This window comes from Tachyglossus aculeatus, chromosome 17 (genome assembly GCF_015852505.1).
Source record: "Tachyglossus aculeatus isolate mTacAcu1 chromosome 17, mTacAcu1.pri, whole genome shotgun sequence".
Lineage (NCBI taxonomy): Eukaryota > Metazoa > Chordata > Mammalia > Monotremata > Tachyglossidae > Tachyglossus > Tachyglossus aculeatus.
This window is the reverse complement of record NC_052082.1, coordinates 7619637-7638621: the sequence shown is the minus strand read 5'-3', so window position 1 is coordinate 7638621 and position 18985 is coordinate 7619637. Positions and strand designations below refer to the sequence as shown.

General features: G+C 48.3%; 1 protein-coding gene across 3 annotated transcripts in view; it reads right to left on the bottom strand.

The window, feature by feature from the left end:
• The window catches only part of YTHDC1 (YTH domain containing 1), a 48913-nt gene that overhangs the window by 17332 nt on the left and 12596 nt on the right, over window positions 1-18985 (bottom strand). For 2 of the 3 annotated variants that reach the window (XM_038758743.1, XM_038758744.1), the window contains exons 2-6: window positions 9695-9796; window positions 5683-6011; window positions 5099-5525; window positions 1402-1491; window positions 788-841 (exon numbers count right to left, since the gene is read on the bottom strand). In XM_038758743.1, the coding sequence (XP_038614671.1) occupies window positions 788-841; window positions 1402-1491; window positions 5099-5525; window positions 5683-6011; window positions 9695-9796 (1002 nt within the window). The remainder of the gene's footprint in view (window positions 1-787; window positions 842-1401; window positions 1492-5098; window positions 5526-5682; window positions 6012-9694; window positions 9797-18985) is intronic. The other variant, XM_038758745.1, reaches the window with a different exon arrangement.

Below are 18985 nucleotides of genomic sequence, written 5' to 3'. Positions count from 1 at the left end.
CCAGCGCTTAGAACAGTGCTTTGCACATAGTAAGCGCTAAATAAATGCCATCATTATTTTTTATTATTTTACAGATGAGGGAACTGAGGCCCAGAAAAGTTAAGTGACTTGCCCATTGTCACGCAACACCTAAGTGGTGGAGCAGGGATGAAAATCCAGGATGGTGCTTTCTACTAGGTCACAATGTCTGCCCATAAAACACGCTCTCGCTATATATATGTATATACTCAGGGAAATATGCACAGGTACATGTACAGCTCTACATGTATATCTGCCCATGCATAGATAGATAAATATATACAGACTGAAAGCTCCTCCTCTGGTATGGAGGCTCATGGAAAGCAGGGAGTGTGCCGACCAACTATATTATATTGTACTTTCGTACAATATACGATCAACCAGTGGCATTTATCGAGTGCTTACTATGTGCAGAGCACTGTACTGAGTGCATGGGAGAGTATATGACGATAGAACCGGCAGACCCGTTCCCTGCCCATAAGGAGTTCAAAGTGGTCTGCACACGGTAAGCACTCAAATACCACTGATGAAATGCTTGGTCTATGTAACCGACTTCACGCAAACGCACCCCAGCAATCTGAAGCCACTGAGAATATTGCAAGAGGACACCGAGACGTTTGCCCGCGATTCTGGATTTAAGGCCAAAAGCGTTTCTGTTGCTATATTGGAACATGGCTAGTTTCCGGACCTCTGCGGCTGGAGGCCTCCCAGGCGACGCGGTGATTTGCGCTGCGGCATGCATTAAAGAGTTGTCAAATTTAAATGATACCTTTTCGGACAGCACGAACGGAAGATGATAATTTCTCATGCTTCTTTTCTGAACCTGCATTTAGCCAAAGTACATTTGTTCAGATTGAGCCTTAGGAAATAAGATACAGTTTCTACAGCCTTGTCACATATTATCCGCATCCATGACAAATTACCCTCCGTGGCGCAAACCCACAGACCCCCCAAAAATACTGCTCAATGTCCATGAGTGTTTTGTTTTTGGGTGGTTCGGATTTTGGTTGGTTTTTTCCTTTTGTTTTTCTTGGTTTTGGTTTTTTTTTTCATGTTTATATTTGTACCGTTTCCCCACTCAGAAAACTAGTCACTGAATCATCATCTTCCAAGACAAAAAAAAAGTGAAAATTCCACTTAAGCAATAACAGAACAGCATCAAAATAATATCAGAAAAAGCTTAGATTCCTTCAGAATCGTCACACTGAACATGCCGAAAATCAATACTAATTGACAGTTGCCACTTTGGGCTCGACTACAGCCTCTGCAACACAGGGTGGGTTCCGAGAGCCCGCTGCATTTTCCCGCCCGCTCCCACCCTGATCACTAAGTTGTGCCGCCCAGTCTAATCGGGGAGAGGAACAGGAAGAGAGGGACGAATACCTGCGTAGGATTCGGACGCCGAGCTTCCGCTTCTATCAAAAACAATGGGAGAAATGCCTCTAGCTCTCTTCCTCTCCTTCTTTTTCTCATCTACAAAAAAAAAAAGCCAAAAGAAATAGAAACTAAAATGCCATTCCTCGTGGGAAAAACGCCGCTAAGGACACGAACTTTCAAGAGAAAGAGAAGACACGTTGTGTTAGACATGGGCGGTCATCAGCTCTCAGAACGGAAGACGTGCTGCAAACCTTACCCCCTGATCCTGACAGATCCTCCTCCAACTCTTACCCAAGCAGCACTTATATTTCACCTAATTAGCTTGCAGTAAAAACAAAAACACCCTCCCACTCCCCCGGAAAAAATCACGATCGCGTGATAATATCCTTGCTGTTTCCCATGGGAAATGATTAACACAATGATTTACAAGAACACCTTTTTAAAGCAGTTTTCCCACCTAATAACCAAATGCGCGGCCAGCAAATGGGGAATTACATGCTGAATGTTTGCCACAACCTTCTGGGGCAATAAGGAGAGACTCAGTCATTCAATCGTATTTACTGAGTGCTTACGGAGTGCAAAGCACTGTGCTAACCGCTTGGGAGAGTACAGTACCGCAACAAACAGACGCATTCCCCGCCCACAACGAGCTGGCAGATGGCACTAAAAACGACACAGAGTTGAATTTTCAGTTTCCGTGTGCTAACGGCACCGCTGAGGGACTGTAGCTAGACGGTAAGCTCACTGTGGACGGGAGGCGTGCCTACCAGCTCCTGTTATGCTGAACTCTCCAAAGTGCTTAACAGTGCTCTGCATACGGTAAGCCCTCAATCAATACCACTGTTTGATTAGACGCTGGCCTTCCTCCTCCCCCTCGCTCTGCTAGGTTATCGCCCATCTAATATAGACACTTCAAGCAAATTCTCCTCACCCCCTCTGATTCTCAGTTCATCTCGCTCCTCACCTTCTGCTCCACCTCGAACGACTCTGAGGGTGAACCGGAATCTCGGTCGTCTGGATCGAGAGCCAGGTGGACCCCAGTCTACGCACGTGGGTGTGCCGTGGACGGTCCAATGGTTAGTTTCCCATTCCTGCTGACTTTCCTCTCATCACTTCTGCTCCACTTGGTCTTAGGGACCTTCGTGATCCCCACGTATCCCGAACGGGATTCCCTCCGCCCGCCTCCCACCACAACCACCAGCTCGGCCGGCGCAAAGAGGGCGGAAAATCGTTGGGGAAGGGGGGTCCCGGGCACCCGAGTTCGGGCCCAAGTCCCTTCTGATCCTCTACGGGCTCCAGCCGGCTAGGGAGCTGTGGCAGCTTTCCTCGCCACGGTGGCTGGTCATCTCTTGAGCCCAGAGGCGTGAGGCTCCTCCAGCTGGTCGGGAGCTCGCACCTGGGACCGAGAGCCCTGACCACCACAGAAGAGGCGCCCAGAGTCTTCCCTCTCTTCCATCTCAGGTGACACAGACTTGGGGAGGTCGGGAGGAAGGGGAGGGAAGAGAGCCCCGTCCCTTCCACTCCCGTCTGGCTGGTGCCACCTTCCTCCCCTGCCCTCGCCTAAGCAGAGAGTCCAGCCCGCACGAGTCACTGACCGGCGAGCGGCGGGGGTCAAGAGGGACTGCGGGTCTTCATTGCGGCGCTCGACTTAAGGTCAGAGAGGCATTCACGGGCGCTGAGCTGCGTTGGCAACTGCCGTGTGACTTTTCTGAGGGTTGTGCTAGTGATTCTTCTCCCTGGGGCTCTTCCTTCGTCTATCTTCTTCCTCCTCCCCACGGTTCCTCTGCTTCCCAGATCCAACCCTAGCCACCCGAGGTCCTGCTAACACCCAGAAGCCTAGCTGGGTAGCCTGGGCGACCCAGAAACCGCTCTCCCCTTCCCGCCCCTTCCGCCTCATCGGTCACATCACTGATCTCTGACTCCAAGTCCGGGCTTCTCTTTCACTGGCCTGGAGAGATGGGAGTGGGAAGGCAGGAAATGAGAAAAAGGCACAGTCTGCCCAACACTCGGATGTATTCGATCAGCCGCCTCGACTGGATAGTAGTGATGACTGCGAGCCTCAAGGGAAAGGACGCTATCTTGGCCTCGGGATTTGGGTCGAGAACCTTACCAGAGCGGCACTCCGGGGCCATTACAGCTCCCTGTTCCACTGATCGAGCAAAAGGAATTTCCTGCTCCAATTGCTAAGCTCACTCACTATATTAGGAGTTCCTTTTTCCAGTGATTAAATTTTTTTTTTTTTTTTAAAAGAAAATCAACCCTCTCCAAGAGGGTCAAATCATCAACCCTCGGGATAGGGAAACTTAATAGTTCCACTGCGACTGCCGAACGGACCGTCCCGCTGACCGAAACCGTCTTCCGTAGAAAGGAACAGAGTAATCCGAGCTCGGGTCGTTCCCCAACAGATCCCCTCACTCCTCTGCAAAATGGGAACAGAGCAGGGAAACCCGGAGAGCAAAACCGTATAAATTCCTAGGACGTGACACTGATGGGCTGACTTCCCTCCACAGTGGCTACTGTATTTTGATCCCGATCAGATATTCCTTCATCGCGTGGCTTTGCAACCCACGGCTCCAAGTGGCGATCATTCGGTTAAGTCCCTGAGGTGTGGCTTTGGGGGAGTCAAAGATCGGGAAGCAAAGTCTCTCTCCGTTTTGGGGTGCGTGCCCGATGGCTGGGGCTCCCCACCTCAGGGGAGAGGAGGAGGATTCGGGGACTCATTCCGTTGACTGGCTCCAAGCGGCCGGCCTACCTGCATTGAGCCGTCCAGGGAATTACTCCATCCTCCATCTGGCTTGGGAAGGGGTGGGGGGAGGCGGGCAGGGAGGGCAGTCTGCCTCCAAGATGACAGACGTGATCACGGGGGAAAAAAGACCTTGTACACGCGGGACCTTTCAACAGCCAATAGATCTGAAGTCCAAGTCCAGACCTCGACTAGTCAAATTAAGCTTGCCCAGGCAGTTCCATGTTGAAACAGTTCCTAAAATAACTAATTGCCTCAGTGTCCAAACTTGCTACGCCGTAAGCGACTTCCAAGCTGGGACCCATTCTCGGCTACACGCTACATCATCTTCGAGCACAATGCACACACGGCCGCTCGAGTCCGTTTCCTATAAATGCCAAAAAGTTCTCAGCGACCCACAGGTAATCGTCACAACAGTAGCCCCCGGGAAGACACGAGGACGTCTCAAATGGAGCTCCCGGAAGGAGAATCCCCATTTCAGAAGCTGAGGAAACGGAAGCCCAGAGGAGTCAAGTGACTTGCCCGAGGCCACACGGCAGGCAAGTGGCGCGGCTGGGATTGGACCCCAGGTTTGATCCCGAGGCCCGGGCTCTTCCCCGAGGACTCGCCGCTTCTCCGGGCGGGACGCTAGAAAGGGGTCCTCGAACAGAGACTGGTTTATAGGCAGCCACATTGAGGAGGGTGCACGTAGATGCGTCTATCGTGTAGATATCTACTTACGGCCTTTTCCACAGACTCAGAGACGACAGTCCGCAAAGCCCACACCCCTCTGATTCCGCTTCCCCCACCTCGGCTCGGCTAACGGGGGGCTCGATTAGCCCAGACCACCGGTGTGCCACCGTCCTCAACCTGGAGGGTGGCCGGTCGGGGCGGGCCCCCCCACCTCCCGCCGAGAGCCGCCCCCTCCCCGCGACCCCCGCCGAAGCGACTCTGCGATCGGATGGGATTTGGGAGGTCTACCTGATGCGTCGGAGCCCGAGCCGGACCGGACCGACCCGTCGGTGAAGGACACCGACTCCGAGTCCGAATCGCTGGCCTCGCTGCGCGTGTCGTAGTCATGGCCCTCTTTCTGGTCTCGCTCGTCCTGTTCGTATTCCTCCTCTTCCTCCTCCTCCTCCTCCTCCTCCTCCTCCCCGTCGTCGTCGTCGTCCTCCTCCTCCTCCTCGCCGTCCTCTTCTACCTCCTCGTCCTCCTCGCCGTCGTCGTCGTCCTCCTCCTCCTCTTCCTCTTCCAGGCCTTCCTCCTCGTTGTCGGTGTTGTTGCCCTGCTCGTCGGAGGAGCCGCTGCTGGCCGACTCGCGGTCCGACCCGAACTCCTCCGAGTTCGCCTCTTCTTTAGAGGAATGACTGGACCGGCTTGGACGTCGGTCCCCGTCGGGCCTGATTCTCTGATGTTTAAAGAAAAAGGGAATCAGCGGTGACACGAAAACGCAACACGACGCCTTCCGGATGCGGTCACGGGGCTACTCGGCGCCCGGGGGGGCTTCGGAAAAGCCGCGGAGGGCGGCGCTCGCTTTGGAGGCGTGCGAGGGGAAGCGTTACTACCTCGGGCCCGTCGGGCGTCGGGGGCTTGGCTCGCCGCTCGGGATCCCTTTTCCGGGCACAGGGCTTTTCGGGCTGCCCCTTGTAAGGCTCCCTGGCGCCGGCGTTCGACAGCCGGGCCTTCCGATCGCCCTCCGGGCGCTTGGTCCTTTCCCCCCGCTGGTACTCCTCGGCTTTGTAGTCCGGGCCCGCTTTGCCTTTGGAGCTGACGACTCTCTTGTTGTTGCCGGCCGCCGAGCCGGCCGGCTTGGGCCCCGGCGGCCTCGGGTGCACGGACGGCTTGGGACGCTTGCTCTCGCTGCTCTCGAGCCTCTCGCTTTTCCTCTTTGAGCCTTAAAAAGAGAATTTTACAGAGGTGAGACCCTTTTCGACGCGAAGCTCGGAGCCTGATTTGTTTCGTTGGCTTTCCGATCGACGCCCGGAGGGGACACAGGACAGAAAGGGGGTTATTCTAGGGAAAAAAAGGGGGCAGTCGTATCCTTCAACAGAGCATGCCGCTTGGACATTATTATGATTTAGTATATAGTATATGCAGCGTTTTATAAATTTATAGTTGCTTTTAAACGAGTCTCTGTTCGAAGACCTTTCTAGAATATAGGATATATAGCGTTTTCTAGTGTTGTGTGTGTGTGTGTATATATATATATATATATGTGTGTGTGTATATATATATATATATACACACACACATACATATATACACATACGTATATATATATTATTAATAACAATAATAACAAATAATAATAAGTAAAAACATAATAATAATAAATGTATTCTTTAAGTGCTTACTATGCGTCAGACACTGTACTAAGTGCTGGAGTGGATACAAGGTAATCAGGTTGGTCGTAGTCCCTGTCCCACATAGGGTTCACAGTCTCAATCACCATTTCATTCACTCATTCATTCAATCGTATTTATTGAGCGCTTACTGTGTGCAGAGCACTGTACTAAGCGCTTGGGAAGTACAAGTCGGCAACATCTAGAGACGGTCCCTACCCAACAGCGGGCTCACGGTCTAGAAGGGGGAGACAGACAACAAAACAAAACATATTAACAAAGTAAAATAAATAGAATAAATATGTACAAGTAAAATAAGTAGAGTAATAAATCTGAACAAACATATATACAGGTACTGTGGGGGAGGGGAAGGAGGTAGGGTGGGGGGCTGGGGAGGAGGAGAGGAAAAAGGGGGCTCAGTCTGGGAAGGCCTCTTGGAGGAGGTGAGCTCTCAGTTAGGGCTTTGAAGGGAGGAAGAGAGCTAGCTTGGCGGATGTTAGGAGGGAGGGCATTCCAGGCCAGGGGGAGGACGTGCGCCGGGGGTCGATGGCGGGACAGGCGAGAACGAGGCCCGGTGAGGAGATGAGCGGCAGAGGAGCGGAGGGTGCGGGCTGGGCTGGAGAACGAGAGAAGGGAGGGGAGGTAAGAGGGGGCGAGGGGATGGACAGCCTTGAAGCCCAGGGTGAGGAGTTTTTGCCTGATGCGTAGGTTGGATGAGTTAACAGGCACAAAGAAGTGAAGTGACTTGCCCAAGGCCACAGTGCTGACAGGTGGCAGGGTGGGGATTAGAACCCAGGTCCTCTAACTGCCAGGCCGGTCCTCTTTCCACTTGGCCACCCTGCCTCCCCGTATAAATTGAATACTAGTCCTCTTATTCTGCGACTCACCTGTACAATTCAGCGACAAACCTGCCTCCGATGCCAAAGTCCGGGCCGAGGACGCGAGGTTTTAGCTAGCGGGTCTCTACCGGTCTGTCCCGGGAGGTTAACGGAACGGACAGAAGCCGTCAGCCACTCACTTTCCTGGCTCCGCGCTTTCACACGGGGTGTCTGGGCCCCTTGGGCTCAGGAGTTGGGCGGGCATCAGCCGGACGGAAGACGGCTCGGCTCTCCGGAGTCCCTAGGGTAGGACCTCACCTCCCTTCTCTCCTTCTCCAGCCCAGCCCGCAACCTCCGCTCCTCCACCGCTAATCTCCTCACTGTACCTCGTTCTCGCCTGTCCCGCCGTCGACCCCCGGCCCACGTCATCCCCCGGGCCTGGAATGCCCTCCCTCTGCCCCTCCGCCAAGCTAGCTCTCTTCCTCCCTTCAAGGCCCTGCTGAGAGCTCACCTCCTCCAGGAGGCCTTCCCAGACTGAACCCCTTCCCTCCTCTCCCCCTCGTCCCCCTCTCCATCCCCCCATCTTACCTCCTTCCCTTCCCCACAGCACCTGTATATATGTATATATGGTTGTACATATTTATTACTCTATTTATTTATTTATCTTACTTGTACATTTCTATCCTATTTATTTTATTTTGTTGGTATGTTTGGTTCTGTTCTCTGTCTCCCCCTTTTAGACTGTGAGCCCACTGTTGGGTAGGGACTGTCTCTATGTGTTGCCAATTTGTACTTCCCAAGCGCTTAGTACAGTGCTCTGCACATAGTAAGCGCTCAATAAATACGATTGATTGATTGATTGATTGACTGACCGGAGGCCTTCCCGACCAGCCACGCGGGAAGAACTACGAGGAACCTAATCTCCCCGCCTCGCTTGCTGCCGCCGCCTCGTCCCCAGGATCCCCTACTCTGTCTCGAGGAGGCCAACGACGGCCACAGACTCGCCCGCCGGGCTCTTCCCCCTCAGATTCCCGCTCCCGGCCGACTCCCAGGGAAGTACAAGCCAACTTGGACTTCCCAAGCGCTTAGCACAGAGCTCTGCACACAGTAAGCGCTCAATCAAGACGACCGAATGAACGAAAGCGAGGCCGTTCGACGTGCAGCGGACCGAAGAAAGGCCTTCCGGAAAAACGGCCACCCCCCGACATCAGCTAACTAGCTAAGGAGATGCTTAGCCGAGCGCGACGGGAAACTTAATATTCACCCTTCGTCTCCCGAAGCTGTCAAGCGAGGATGAGCGATGTGGGGAAGACTGTAGCGGGGATTGCTAGAACAGTGCTTTGCACATAGTAAGCGCTTAATAAATGCCATCCTTATTATTATTATTGCTGGCATCCTGGCTCCGAGGGGAGTATGCGGGAGCAGCAATCGGGGAGGTTCAAATCACGGGGAAGTTTGAGTCTGATCTACCAACCCCCTGCCCCTCCCCCTGGACTGTTTGTTGGCCACTCTCATCTCTAAATGAGAATGAGAAGCGCTTGGGAAATACAAGTTGGCGACATATAGAGAAGGTCCCTATCCAACAACGGGCTCACAGATGACCCCCAGGTACCCTGGCCATTTAAATGGGGGAAGGGAAAGAATAACAATAATACTAATAATTGTGGTATTTGTTATTCACTCATTCATTCAATCGTATTTATTGAGCGCTTACTGTGTGCAGAGCACTGTACTAAGCACATGGGAAATACAAGTTGGCAACATATAGAGAAGGTCCCTACCCAACAACGGGCTCACAGTCAAGAAATAGGCTCACAGATGATCCCCAGGTACCCTGGCCATTTAAATGGGGGAAGGGAAAGAATAGCAATAATAATTGTGGTATTTGTTATTCATTCATTCATTCAATCGTATTTATTGAGCGCTTACTGTGTGCAGAGCACTGTACTAAGCGCTTAGGAAATACAAGTTGGCGACATATAGAGGAGGTCCCTACCCAACAATGGGCTCACAGTCTAGGAACGGGCTCACAGATGATCCCCAGGTACCCTGGCCATTTAAATGGGGGAAGGGAAAGAATAACAATAATAATAATAATTGTGGTATTTGTTAGGCACTTAATAGGTGCCAGGCACTGTTCTAAGCGCTGGAGTAGATACAAACCAATCGGGTGGGACGCAGTCCCTGTCCCACATGAGGCTCCCAGTCTTAATCCCCATTTTACAGATGAGGGAACTGAGGCACAGAAAAGTGAAGTGACTGGAAGTAATTAGAATCCACGGCCTTCTGAATCCCAGGCCTGTGCTCCATCCACGGGACCTCTGAATCACAATTCTCCCTTTCTGCCATTTCCCCATCCTCCCGCTCTCTCCCCTCCTCTCCCCCCCCCCCCCGCCGCCCCTTTCTCTACAACATACCCTTTTTCTCATTTTTATCTTGTTCGCTTTCAGGGTTATAAAGCTCATCATCTTGATCGGGAACTTCAGTCAAAATGTCATCCAGGACATTAAGTTCTCCATCTGAAAACAAAGGAGAAAAGAAACGGAAGAAAGGCATCAGTGCTGCTGTTTTTATGTTTATTACTGCTGTAATATTCTATTAATTTTATTCTGTTAATATGTTCTGTTTTGTTGTCTGTCTCCCCCTTCTAGACTGTGAGCCCGCTGTTGGGTAGGGACCATCTCTAGATGTTGCCAACTTGGACTTCCCAAGCGCTTAGTACAGTGCTCTGCACACAGTAAGCGCTCAATAAATACGATTTAATGAATGAATATTACTGAGCACTTACCATGTGCAAAGCCCTGCATTAAGCACATGGGAGAATAAAGAGGAAACGATGAGAATGGTCTCTTTAGGACTGGTATTTTTTAGTATTATTTGCAAGATGAGACTGCTTGTAGAACCTTGAAGAAACTCTGCACCACAGTGCTCTGCACACAGTAAGCGCTCAATAAATACGATTTAATGAATGAATATTACTGAGCACTTACCATGTGCAAAGCCCTGCACTAAGCACATGGGAGAATAAAGAGGAAACGATGAGAATGGTCTCTTTAGGACTGGTATTTTTCAGTATTATTTGCAAGATGAGACCGCTTGTAGAACCGTGAAGAAACTCTGCGCCATTTGTGTGGCTGATTTGTTTTCCCCTCCAAAATACTTGGTAAATGTTATACAGTCATCATTGTGGAGTATACCGCTCGTGTGAACAACTCAGTCAGACCCGCTCGCTATTTTCAGAAAAAAACACCAGTCGGGTCAGCATTGCCAAGATGCTTGAGAACAAGGACCTCTCAGAATGAAATATTAAAACTTCCAAGATGGAAATATTAAGTAGGATTCACAATCATTACCACCTATATTCCTCATCCGTTAATGAGTACAGGGTGACTTCTAGAACAATTCATCTGGAACTTTAAATAATATCCAAACCCGTGCTTTGCACAAATTCAAAAACCCATCGGTCTCTCAGGTGGGGAGCCTTCAAGAGAGACCGGCCCCCTCACAATCCAACAATTCAACTCATGAGAGAATCCAGTTACTCCTGTTACTCAACATACTTAAAAAAGGTTTCTTCTTAAAAACGAATGCTATATATAGCAAAGGGACAAGAAGAATGTTACAAGGTCTCTATGCTCAGGGTGCGAATCCATTTGTGAGCATCTGGTTGAACTTGTTTTGTACTCTCCCAAGTGCTTCGTACAGTGCTCTGCACAAGTAAGCGCTCGATAAATACCACTGATTTAACTCTGATCAACAGGGGGTCCAGAAATGATAGGAAGAGTTAAATGATAGGAAGAGTTATCCTCTCACCCTCAATCAAAAATGTTAATTAATGTTAATTAATGTTAAAAGCAAACATTAAGTCACTAACCTGCCATCCCTTCAATTTCCAAGGCTAACCTCTTAAAAAGCAGACTACAAAATACGCTTCAATAATGGGTTTCAGGATCTAGTGGCCCTTCCGTGTAGCACAGCACAAATGGTGCTTATTGATGGCTCATGGATGAAAGGGGAAAGTATAATACAAATCCATCGATCAGTGGATTTATTGAGCGCTTTCTACATGCAGAGCACTGTACTAAGCACTTGGAAGAATACAACAGAGTGAGAATACATGCTCCCTGCCCACAAGGGGCTTACACAAATCGAGGGAGAAGACAAAGGTATTTACAAAGCCATCATTGGCGGGATGACTGATTTGGCAGAGGATGGACACCAAGTCGTAAGCACTACCGGTGGCGGTTGGGGTGATGAGGATTCGGGGGGTTGGAGAAGACTTATCCCAGGAGGTCTCTGGATCCGGGTGAGGTGGTGGACTTGGGGGTAAGGAAACCCAACACAGAAAGATGGGAGGATGTGGTGGAGAGCCTTGCAGCCAAATGTGAGTTTTTGCTTGCTATGGAGGGAAAAGGGAAGCCTATGGAGGTCTCTTCTTTGTGGGGAGCCCAAGTCTCTTCCGCCAAAAGTCCAGTCACATCCTCGCAGTTGGTCGTTTTCTGGGTGACAATCCTACTTTTACTTTTTATTGTATCTATTAAATGCTTACAATATGTCCAGCACGGTCCTAAGGGCTGGGGTGGATACAAGTTCATCAGGTCGGACACAGTCCCTGCCCCACACGGGGCTTACGGCCTAAGTAGGAGGGAATATGGGGATTCCATCTCCATTTTGCGGTTGAGGAAACCGAGGCCCGGAGAAATGAAGTGACTTGCCCAAGGTCACGGCAGGCAAGTGGCGGAGCTGGGATTAGAATTCAGGTCCTCTGAATCTCAGGCCTGTGCTCTTTCCGCCAGGCCACGCTGCTTCTCGGTGATGGAAATACCCCTCCGCCTTCGAGAATTTAGACACTACCAAGCCCGTTTCCTTCCCTTAATTCCCTACCCTTAACTAGGATTTGTGTGGCTCCGCTGGCACCTGTAATCTCTCTGTTTCTTAGAGAAAGTTACACGGCCTGAAGGGCCAAGCAGGAATCACCTTATTGCTGAACATCAACTTGGAAGGTGGCTGACCATTTGCTGACAAAGTTCGATGATGAGCCCGCTAATTTTTTTATGAAGAAATCAGAGTTTCTCGAAGGACTTCAAAAATGGAGTAACTCCCTCTACAGAACACCCCAAGCACAAACCTACTTGTATTCTTGATTCTCTACAAGACTTTAATAAATAGTAGTTCCCAAACTAGTATTTGTGCACTCACTGGGTGTAATCTGATGTGCTAAGCGCTTGGGCAACAAAACCCTCAGCGGTAGGTTCCTGCCTGGAAGAAGCTTACACTCTAATGGGGCAGATAACTAGTCACAGAGTAATCAAAATAAATAATTGAACACACACATACGTGCACACAGCCCCCTACTCTGTAAGCTTGTGGGAAGAGAATGTGTCTACCAACACAGTTGCATTGTACTCTCCTATTGTTGTACTGTATTGTATTGTACTTAGTACACTGCTCTGCACGCAGTGAGCGCTCAAAATAAAAAATACCACTGACAGATACAGTGCTTAAGATTGCTGGTGGATTTTCACAACTTGTAGGGGAAGGGGGTGTGCTTAGGGTTAGTTGAGAAAGGCTCGTTGGAGGAATTGTGAATTTTCAGGGGGGCTTTGAAGGTGGGTAGGGTTGCGGCCTGTTGGATTTGTGGAGGGAGGGAACTCCGGGTAAGGGAGGAATGAGGAAAATAAGCTGCAAAGTGGTAGGTGGAGAGAGCAGATAGGTACGATGGGGAAAGCCAGGAGTGAAGGGTTTTCTTCTTAATGGGGGAAGACCCACGAAGCCAACAGAGGGCTCTGAGAAAAAAAATGTGTGCAACGGCGTGGAGTGTGGGCAGAAGAGGGAGGAGAGGTGGGAAATGGATGCAATTCATTCATTCAATCGTATTTATTGAGCGCTTACTGTGTGCAGAGCACTGTACTAAGCGCTTGGGAAGTACAAGTTGGTAACATATAGAGATGGTCCCTAGCCAACAGCGGGGAGACAGACAAAACATATTAACAAAATAATAATAATGGCCCCTCCCCAGCGCTTAGAACAGTGCTTTGCACATGGTAAGCGCTTAATAAATGCCATTATTATTACTACTGTATCCCCCCCCAGCGCTTAGAACAGTGCTTGGCACAAAGTAAGCACTTAACAAATGCCACCATTATTATTATTATTACTGATCACGATCCAGGGCTTAGTACAGTGTGGGGCACAGAACAAACGCGGAACCAATACCGCAATTACTGTGAAACTGATTACCAGCGTGAGCCCCATGTGGGACGGGGCGGCGTCCAACCTGACTAACTTGTCTCCACCGCGGTCTTTGGCACACAGTAAGTGCTTAAAAACTCCATTATTATTATTAATAAGGAGGGAAGACATTAAAATCAATTACAGTGAGGGAAAATGACAGATGCAATAGTCTGGTCGCCGTATGACCAGAGCGAGAGCTGCTTGGGTTGGGAAAGCGTCAGAGGCGAATGATGGGGAGAAGGGAATGAACAGCGAAATGACAATCTCTTCTGGATAACAAGATGTGCAGATAAGAAATCAATCAATCAGTGGTATTTATTGAGCGCTTGCAGGGTACACAATGCTGAACTAAACACTTGGGAGAGTAGCGTGGCTCAGTGGAAAGAGTCCGGGCTTTGGAGTCAGAGGTCATGGGTTCAAATCCCGGCTCCGCCAACTGTCAGCTGGGTGACTTTGGGCAAGTCACTTCTCTGGGCCTCAGTTACCTCATCTGGAAAATGGGGATTAAAACTGTAAGCCCCCCCGTAGGACAACCTGATCATCTTGCACCCTCCCCAGCGCTTAGAACAATGCTTTGCACATAGTAAGTGCTTAACAAATGCCATCATCATCATTATTATTATTACTATACAGAGTTGGTAGATATGCTCCCTGCCCACAAGGAGAGTTCAGCCTAGATGAGGTGACAATGTTAAAATAAATTACAGCTCCGAACATAAGTTCCATGCAGCAAATATCGAGACTGTGAGCCCGTTGTTGGGTAGGGACCGTCTCTACATGTTGCCCATTTGTACTTCCCAAGCGCGTAGTACAGTGCTCTGCACACAGTAAGCGCTCAATAAATACGACTGAATGAATGAAAGGATACTGATTCAAGTGCGGAGGTGATGCAGAAAACAGAGGGAGTAGGAGAAATGAAGGCTTAGTTGGGGAAGGCCTCTTGGAGTTACGATTTCAGCTGGGCTTTGAGGGTGGGGAGATACTCTATTTTATTTGTACATATTTATTCTATTCTATTTATTTTATTTTAATATGTTTTGTTTTGTCGTCTGTCTCCCCCTTCTAGACTGTGAGCCCGCTGTTGGGTAGGGACCGTCTCTATATGTTGCCAACTTGGACTTCCCAAGCTCTTAGTACAGTGCTCTGCACACAGTTAAGCGCTCAATAAATACGATTGAACGAATGAATGAATATTTTTTCTATTTATTTTATTTTGTTAATATGTTTTGTTTTGTCGTCTGTCTCCCCCTTCTAGACTGTGAGCCCGCTGTTGGGTAGGGACCGTCTCTATATGTTGCCAACTTGTACTTCCCAAGCGTTTAGTACAGTGCTCTGCACACTGTAAGCGCTCAATAAATACGATTGAATCAATGAATTGGTGGCCTGTTAGACATGAAGGGGAGGAAAAACAAGATTTCGCCAAGTTGTTATGCAGTCTCCTGTTGAGAATGATTTATGGATCTCAACCCTGAAAGTAACAATGAAATAAAACACAACATTTTGCCATGATATAAAATGATGGACTGACTGTGGACTGGATTAGGGAGAGAGGAGGGAGAGAATGGGAAGATACATTAAAAAAAACAATTAAGCACTTACTACAGTGCTCTACCCACAGCAGGCACTCAAGACCGTGTGCTCATTGTGGGCACAGAATCTGTGTACCAACTGTTAGTGTACTCTCCCAAGCGATTAGTACAGTGCTCTGCACTCGTTAAGTGCTCGATAAATATCACTGATAAATACCTGTGACGGATTAAAAGTCCAGTCGGAAAAGAAGAAAGCCAAGAGGGGCAGGATTGAAGTTTACAAAATCCTGAAGGTGGTGGACAAGTCAAGCAAGGCATTCTAGCAGCGTGGTCTAGTGAACAGAGCACCAGCCTGGGAGACAGAAGGACCTGGGTTCGAATCCCGGCTCTGCCACTTGTCGGCTGAGTGACCTTGGGCAAATCACTTCACTTCTTTGGGCCTCAGGTCCCTCATCTGTAAAATGGGGGGTTAAGATAGCATGAGAGAGCTCTATGTGGAAGAGGGACTGTGTCCAACCCTATTATCTTGTATCTACTCCATCGCTTAATATGGTGCCTGGCACACAGAAAGTGCTTAACAAATACCATTATGATTATTATTGTTAATAAACCACACTCCTAGGAGTATACTGCATGCTCCTTGAGGGAAGGGATCCCGCATGCATAGGTGTTCTTCCACTGTCCTCTCTCAAGTCCTTAGCGAAGTGCCCTGCAAGGAGAAGACTGGTGTCTACCAACAACTTCACTGTACTTCCTCAGGCCTTAACTACAATGTTTTGCATCCAGGAAGCCCTTAATACTGCCAAATGACTATCAAAGCTCGGATATTGTATTCATTCATTCATTCATTCAATCATATTGAGAGCTTACTGTGTGCAGAGCACTGTACTAAGCACTTGGGAAGTACAAGTTGGCAGCATAAAGAGACTGTCCCTACCCAACAGCGTCTAGAAGGGGGAGAAAGACGGCAAAACAAAACATATTAACAAAATAAAATTAATAGAATAAATAAATAATATTGTAGGCTCAAAATCAACAAAAGGAAATTTCACCCAGTAAGGGTAAACATATGAAACTACCACGAGAACAGCAGAAGAAAGCAACAACTTCAAAGAGGCCTTGGATAAACAGCAAGAGATCTGAAACAGGGCTGAAGGTTTAAGGATGTTAATGCCTCAACCAATCAATGGTATTTAATGAGCGCTTACCGTGTGCTTGGGAGTTGGAAGGCACATTCCCTGCTCACGGTTTGGGGGTGGGGTGAATTAATATTTAATTCATTAAGATTAAAGAGTCCAGATCCAAGTTCTGAGGGAGTAGGGGGCAAGGCAGGCTTAGTCAAGCTAGGCCTCTTGGAGATTCATTCCTTCATTCAATCATATTTATTGAGCGCTTACTGTGTGCAGAGCACTGTACTAAGGGCTTGGGAAGTCCAAGTTGGCGACATATAGAGACGGTCCCTACCCGACAGTGGGCTCACAGTCTAGAAGGGGGAGAAAGAGAACAAAACATATTAACAAAATAAAATAATTAGAATATGTACAAATAAAATAAATAGAGTAATAAATATGTACAAACATATATACTTATATACAGGTGCTGTGGGGAGGGGAAGGAGGTAAGGTGGGGGAGATGTGATTTTAATAAGGCTTTGAAGGTGGGGAGAGGGGAGGTCTGTTGTACAGCTATAATTCTATTTATTCTGACGGTATTGACACCTGTCTACTTGTTTTGTTTTGTTGTCTGTCTCCCCCTTCTAGACTGTGAGCCCGTTGTTGATTAGGGACTGTCTCTATACATTGCCTTCCTCCCTTCCCCACAGCACCTGTATATATGTATATATGGTTGTACATATTTATTACTCTATTTATTTATTTATTTTACTTGTACATTTCTATCCTATTTATTTTATTTTGTTGGTATGTTTGGTTCTGTTCTCTGTCTCCCCCTTTTAGACTGTGAGCCCACTGTTGGGTAGGGACTGTCTCTATGTGTTGCCAATTTGTACTTCCCAAGCGCTTAGTACAGTGCTCTGCACATAGTAAATGCTCAATAAATACGATTGATTGACTGATTGCCAATTTGTACTTCCCAAACGCTTAGTACAGTGCTCTGCACACAGTAAGCGCTCACTAAATATGATTGAATGAATAAATTGGAGAAGGAACACTGGCCTTTCTTACGTTATGAGAGCATTATTTATCACCCTAGCGGGAACAAAAAATGCTAACAGCTGGAGATCTTTTCTTATTTTAATTTCGGATCAGATTGAGAGTCTCCAGTTTTCTGCAGCAGCGGTTTAGAATGCGTTCGCGATAGCTGCGTCTCTGGGGACCAGGCCATCAAACTCGACCACGCTATGGGAAGTGTCGGCAGAAATTTCACATTTCTGGATATGCTTCTGTGGAAACAGGGAAACCGGGTGGACTAGTGGAGGGAGCACAGGCCTGGAAGCCAGAGGGTCTGGGTTCTCAGCCCGACTCCGTCGCTAGCTCGTGTGTGACCTTGAGCAAGTCGCTTCACGTCTCTGTGCCTCAGTTTCCTCCACTGTAAACTTGGAGATTCAATATCCGTTCTCCCTCCTACTTAGACAGTCCCAGTTAAGCCAGGGACCGTGTCTGACCTAACTTCTGTCTTCTCCAGCCGTAAGAACGACGCCTGACACGTAGTAAGGACTTAAATACCATAAAGGAAAAGCAGAAATATAGCAGAAAAATCTGTTTCTTTCACATTCCCAGCTTTGTTAAACTATTACTTCAATGTAGGACCTTCTGTTTATCATCACCCTGTGACTCGTCATTAATTCTTACAAAGGTAAATTGAACAGAAAAAGGTGAAGACAGAAAAAGTTTTACCTAAGCAGGAAGAACTCAGTAGAGTCATTCACTTATTCTGTATTGGTTAAGCGCTTACTCAGAGGTGTCAGTGTTTTATTTTGACTGGAGGAGCAAAAATGGGGAGGGGACTGAGAGGGGATGGGGCTTCAAAAGCAAGCAGGCCAGAAGTTAGGAACAAGATAGTTACCCATAGAAAAATCACAGGATAGCCCTGACAACTGAACAGAAAGTGGAACAAATGTGTACGAACTGAAGTAAGAGCTATATGAAGAAGTCTCTGGGAAATGAAACAAGGGGCGGCTATTGTGCCAGCCAAACCTACCAGCCAAACTTAATTCTTCTGGGAAAAATCCTCAATCTTAACCATCTAAATCAAATGACACGGGTCTTCACTTTTCTCCACCTTACTCTCAAAGCCCTCTGACACTCGTTCCACCCCCACGGCACTTATGAACATATTTTTGTCCTCTGCTACTTCCATCCGTAATTTATTTTAATGGCTGCTTCCCCGGCGGGATTTTAAGGTCCCTGAGGGCAGGGATCAAGTCTACGAATTCTAGTGTACTCTCCCAGATGAAGCAGTGTGGCCTCCTGAATAGAAGACAGGCCTGGGAATCAGAAGAACCTGGCTTCTTAATCCCACCTCCGCCGCTCGTCTGCTGTGTGGGCTTACGCGAGTCTCTCCGCCTCAGTTCTGTCATCCGTAAAATGGGGTTCAAGACTGTGAGCCCCATGTGGGACATGGACTGTGTCCAACTGATTCGCTTGTATCTACCCCGGTACTTAGTATGGTGCCTGATACATAGTAATATATATGCTTGTACATATTTATTACTCTATTTATTTATTTATTTTACTTGTACATATCTATTCTATTTATTTTATTTTGTTAGTATGTTTGGTTTTGTTCTCTGCCTCCCCCTTTTAGACTGTGAGCCCACTGTTGGGTAGGGACTGTCTCTATATGTTGCCAACTTGGACTTCCCAAGCGCTTACTACAGTGCTCTGCACACAGTAAGTGCTCAATAAATACGATTGATGATGATGATGATGACAAACACCATTTAAAAAATAAAAATGCACTCAAATACTCCTGACGGGCTGAATA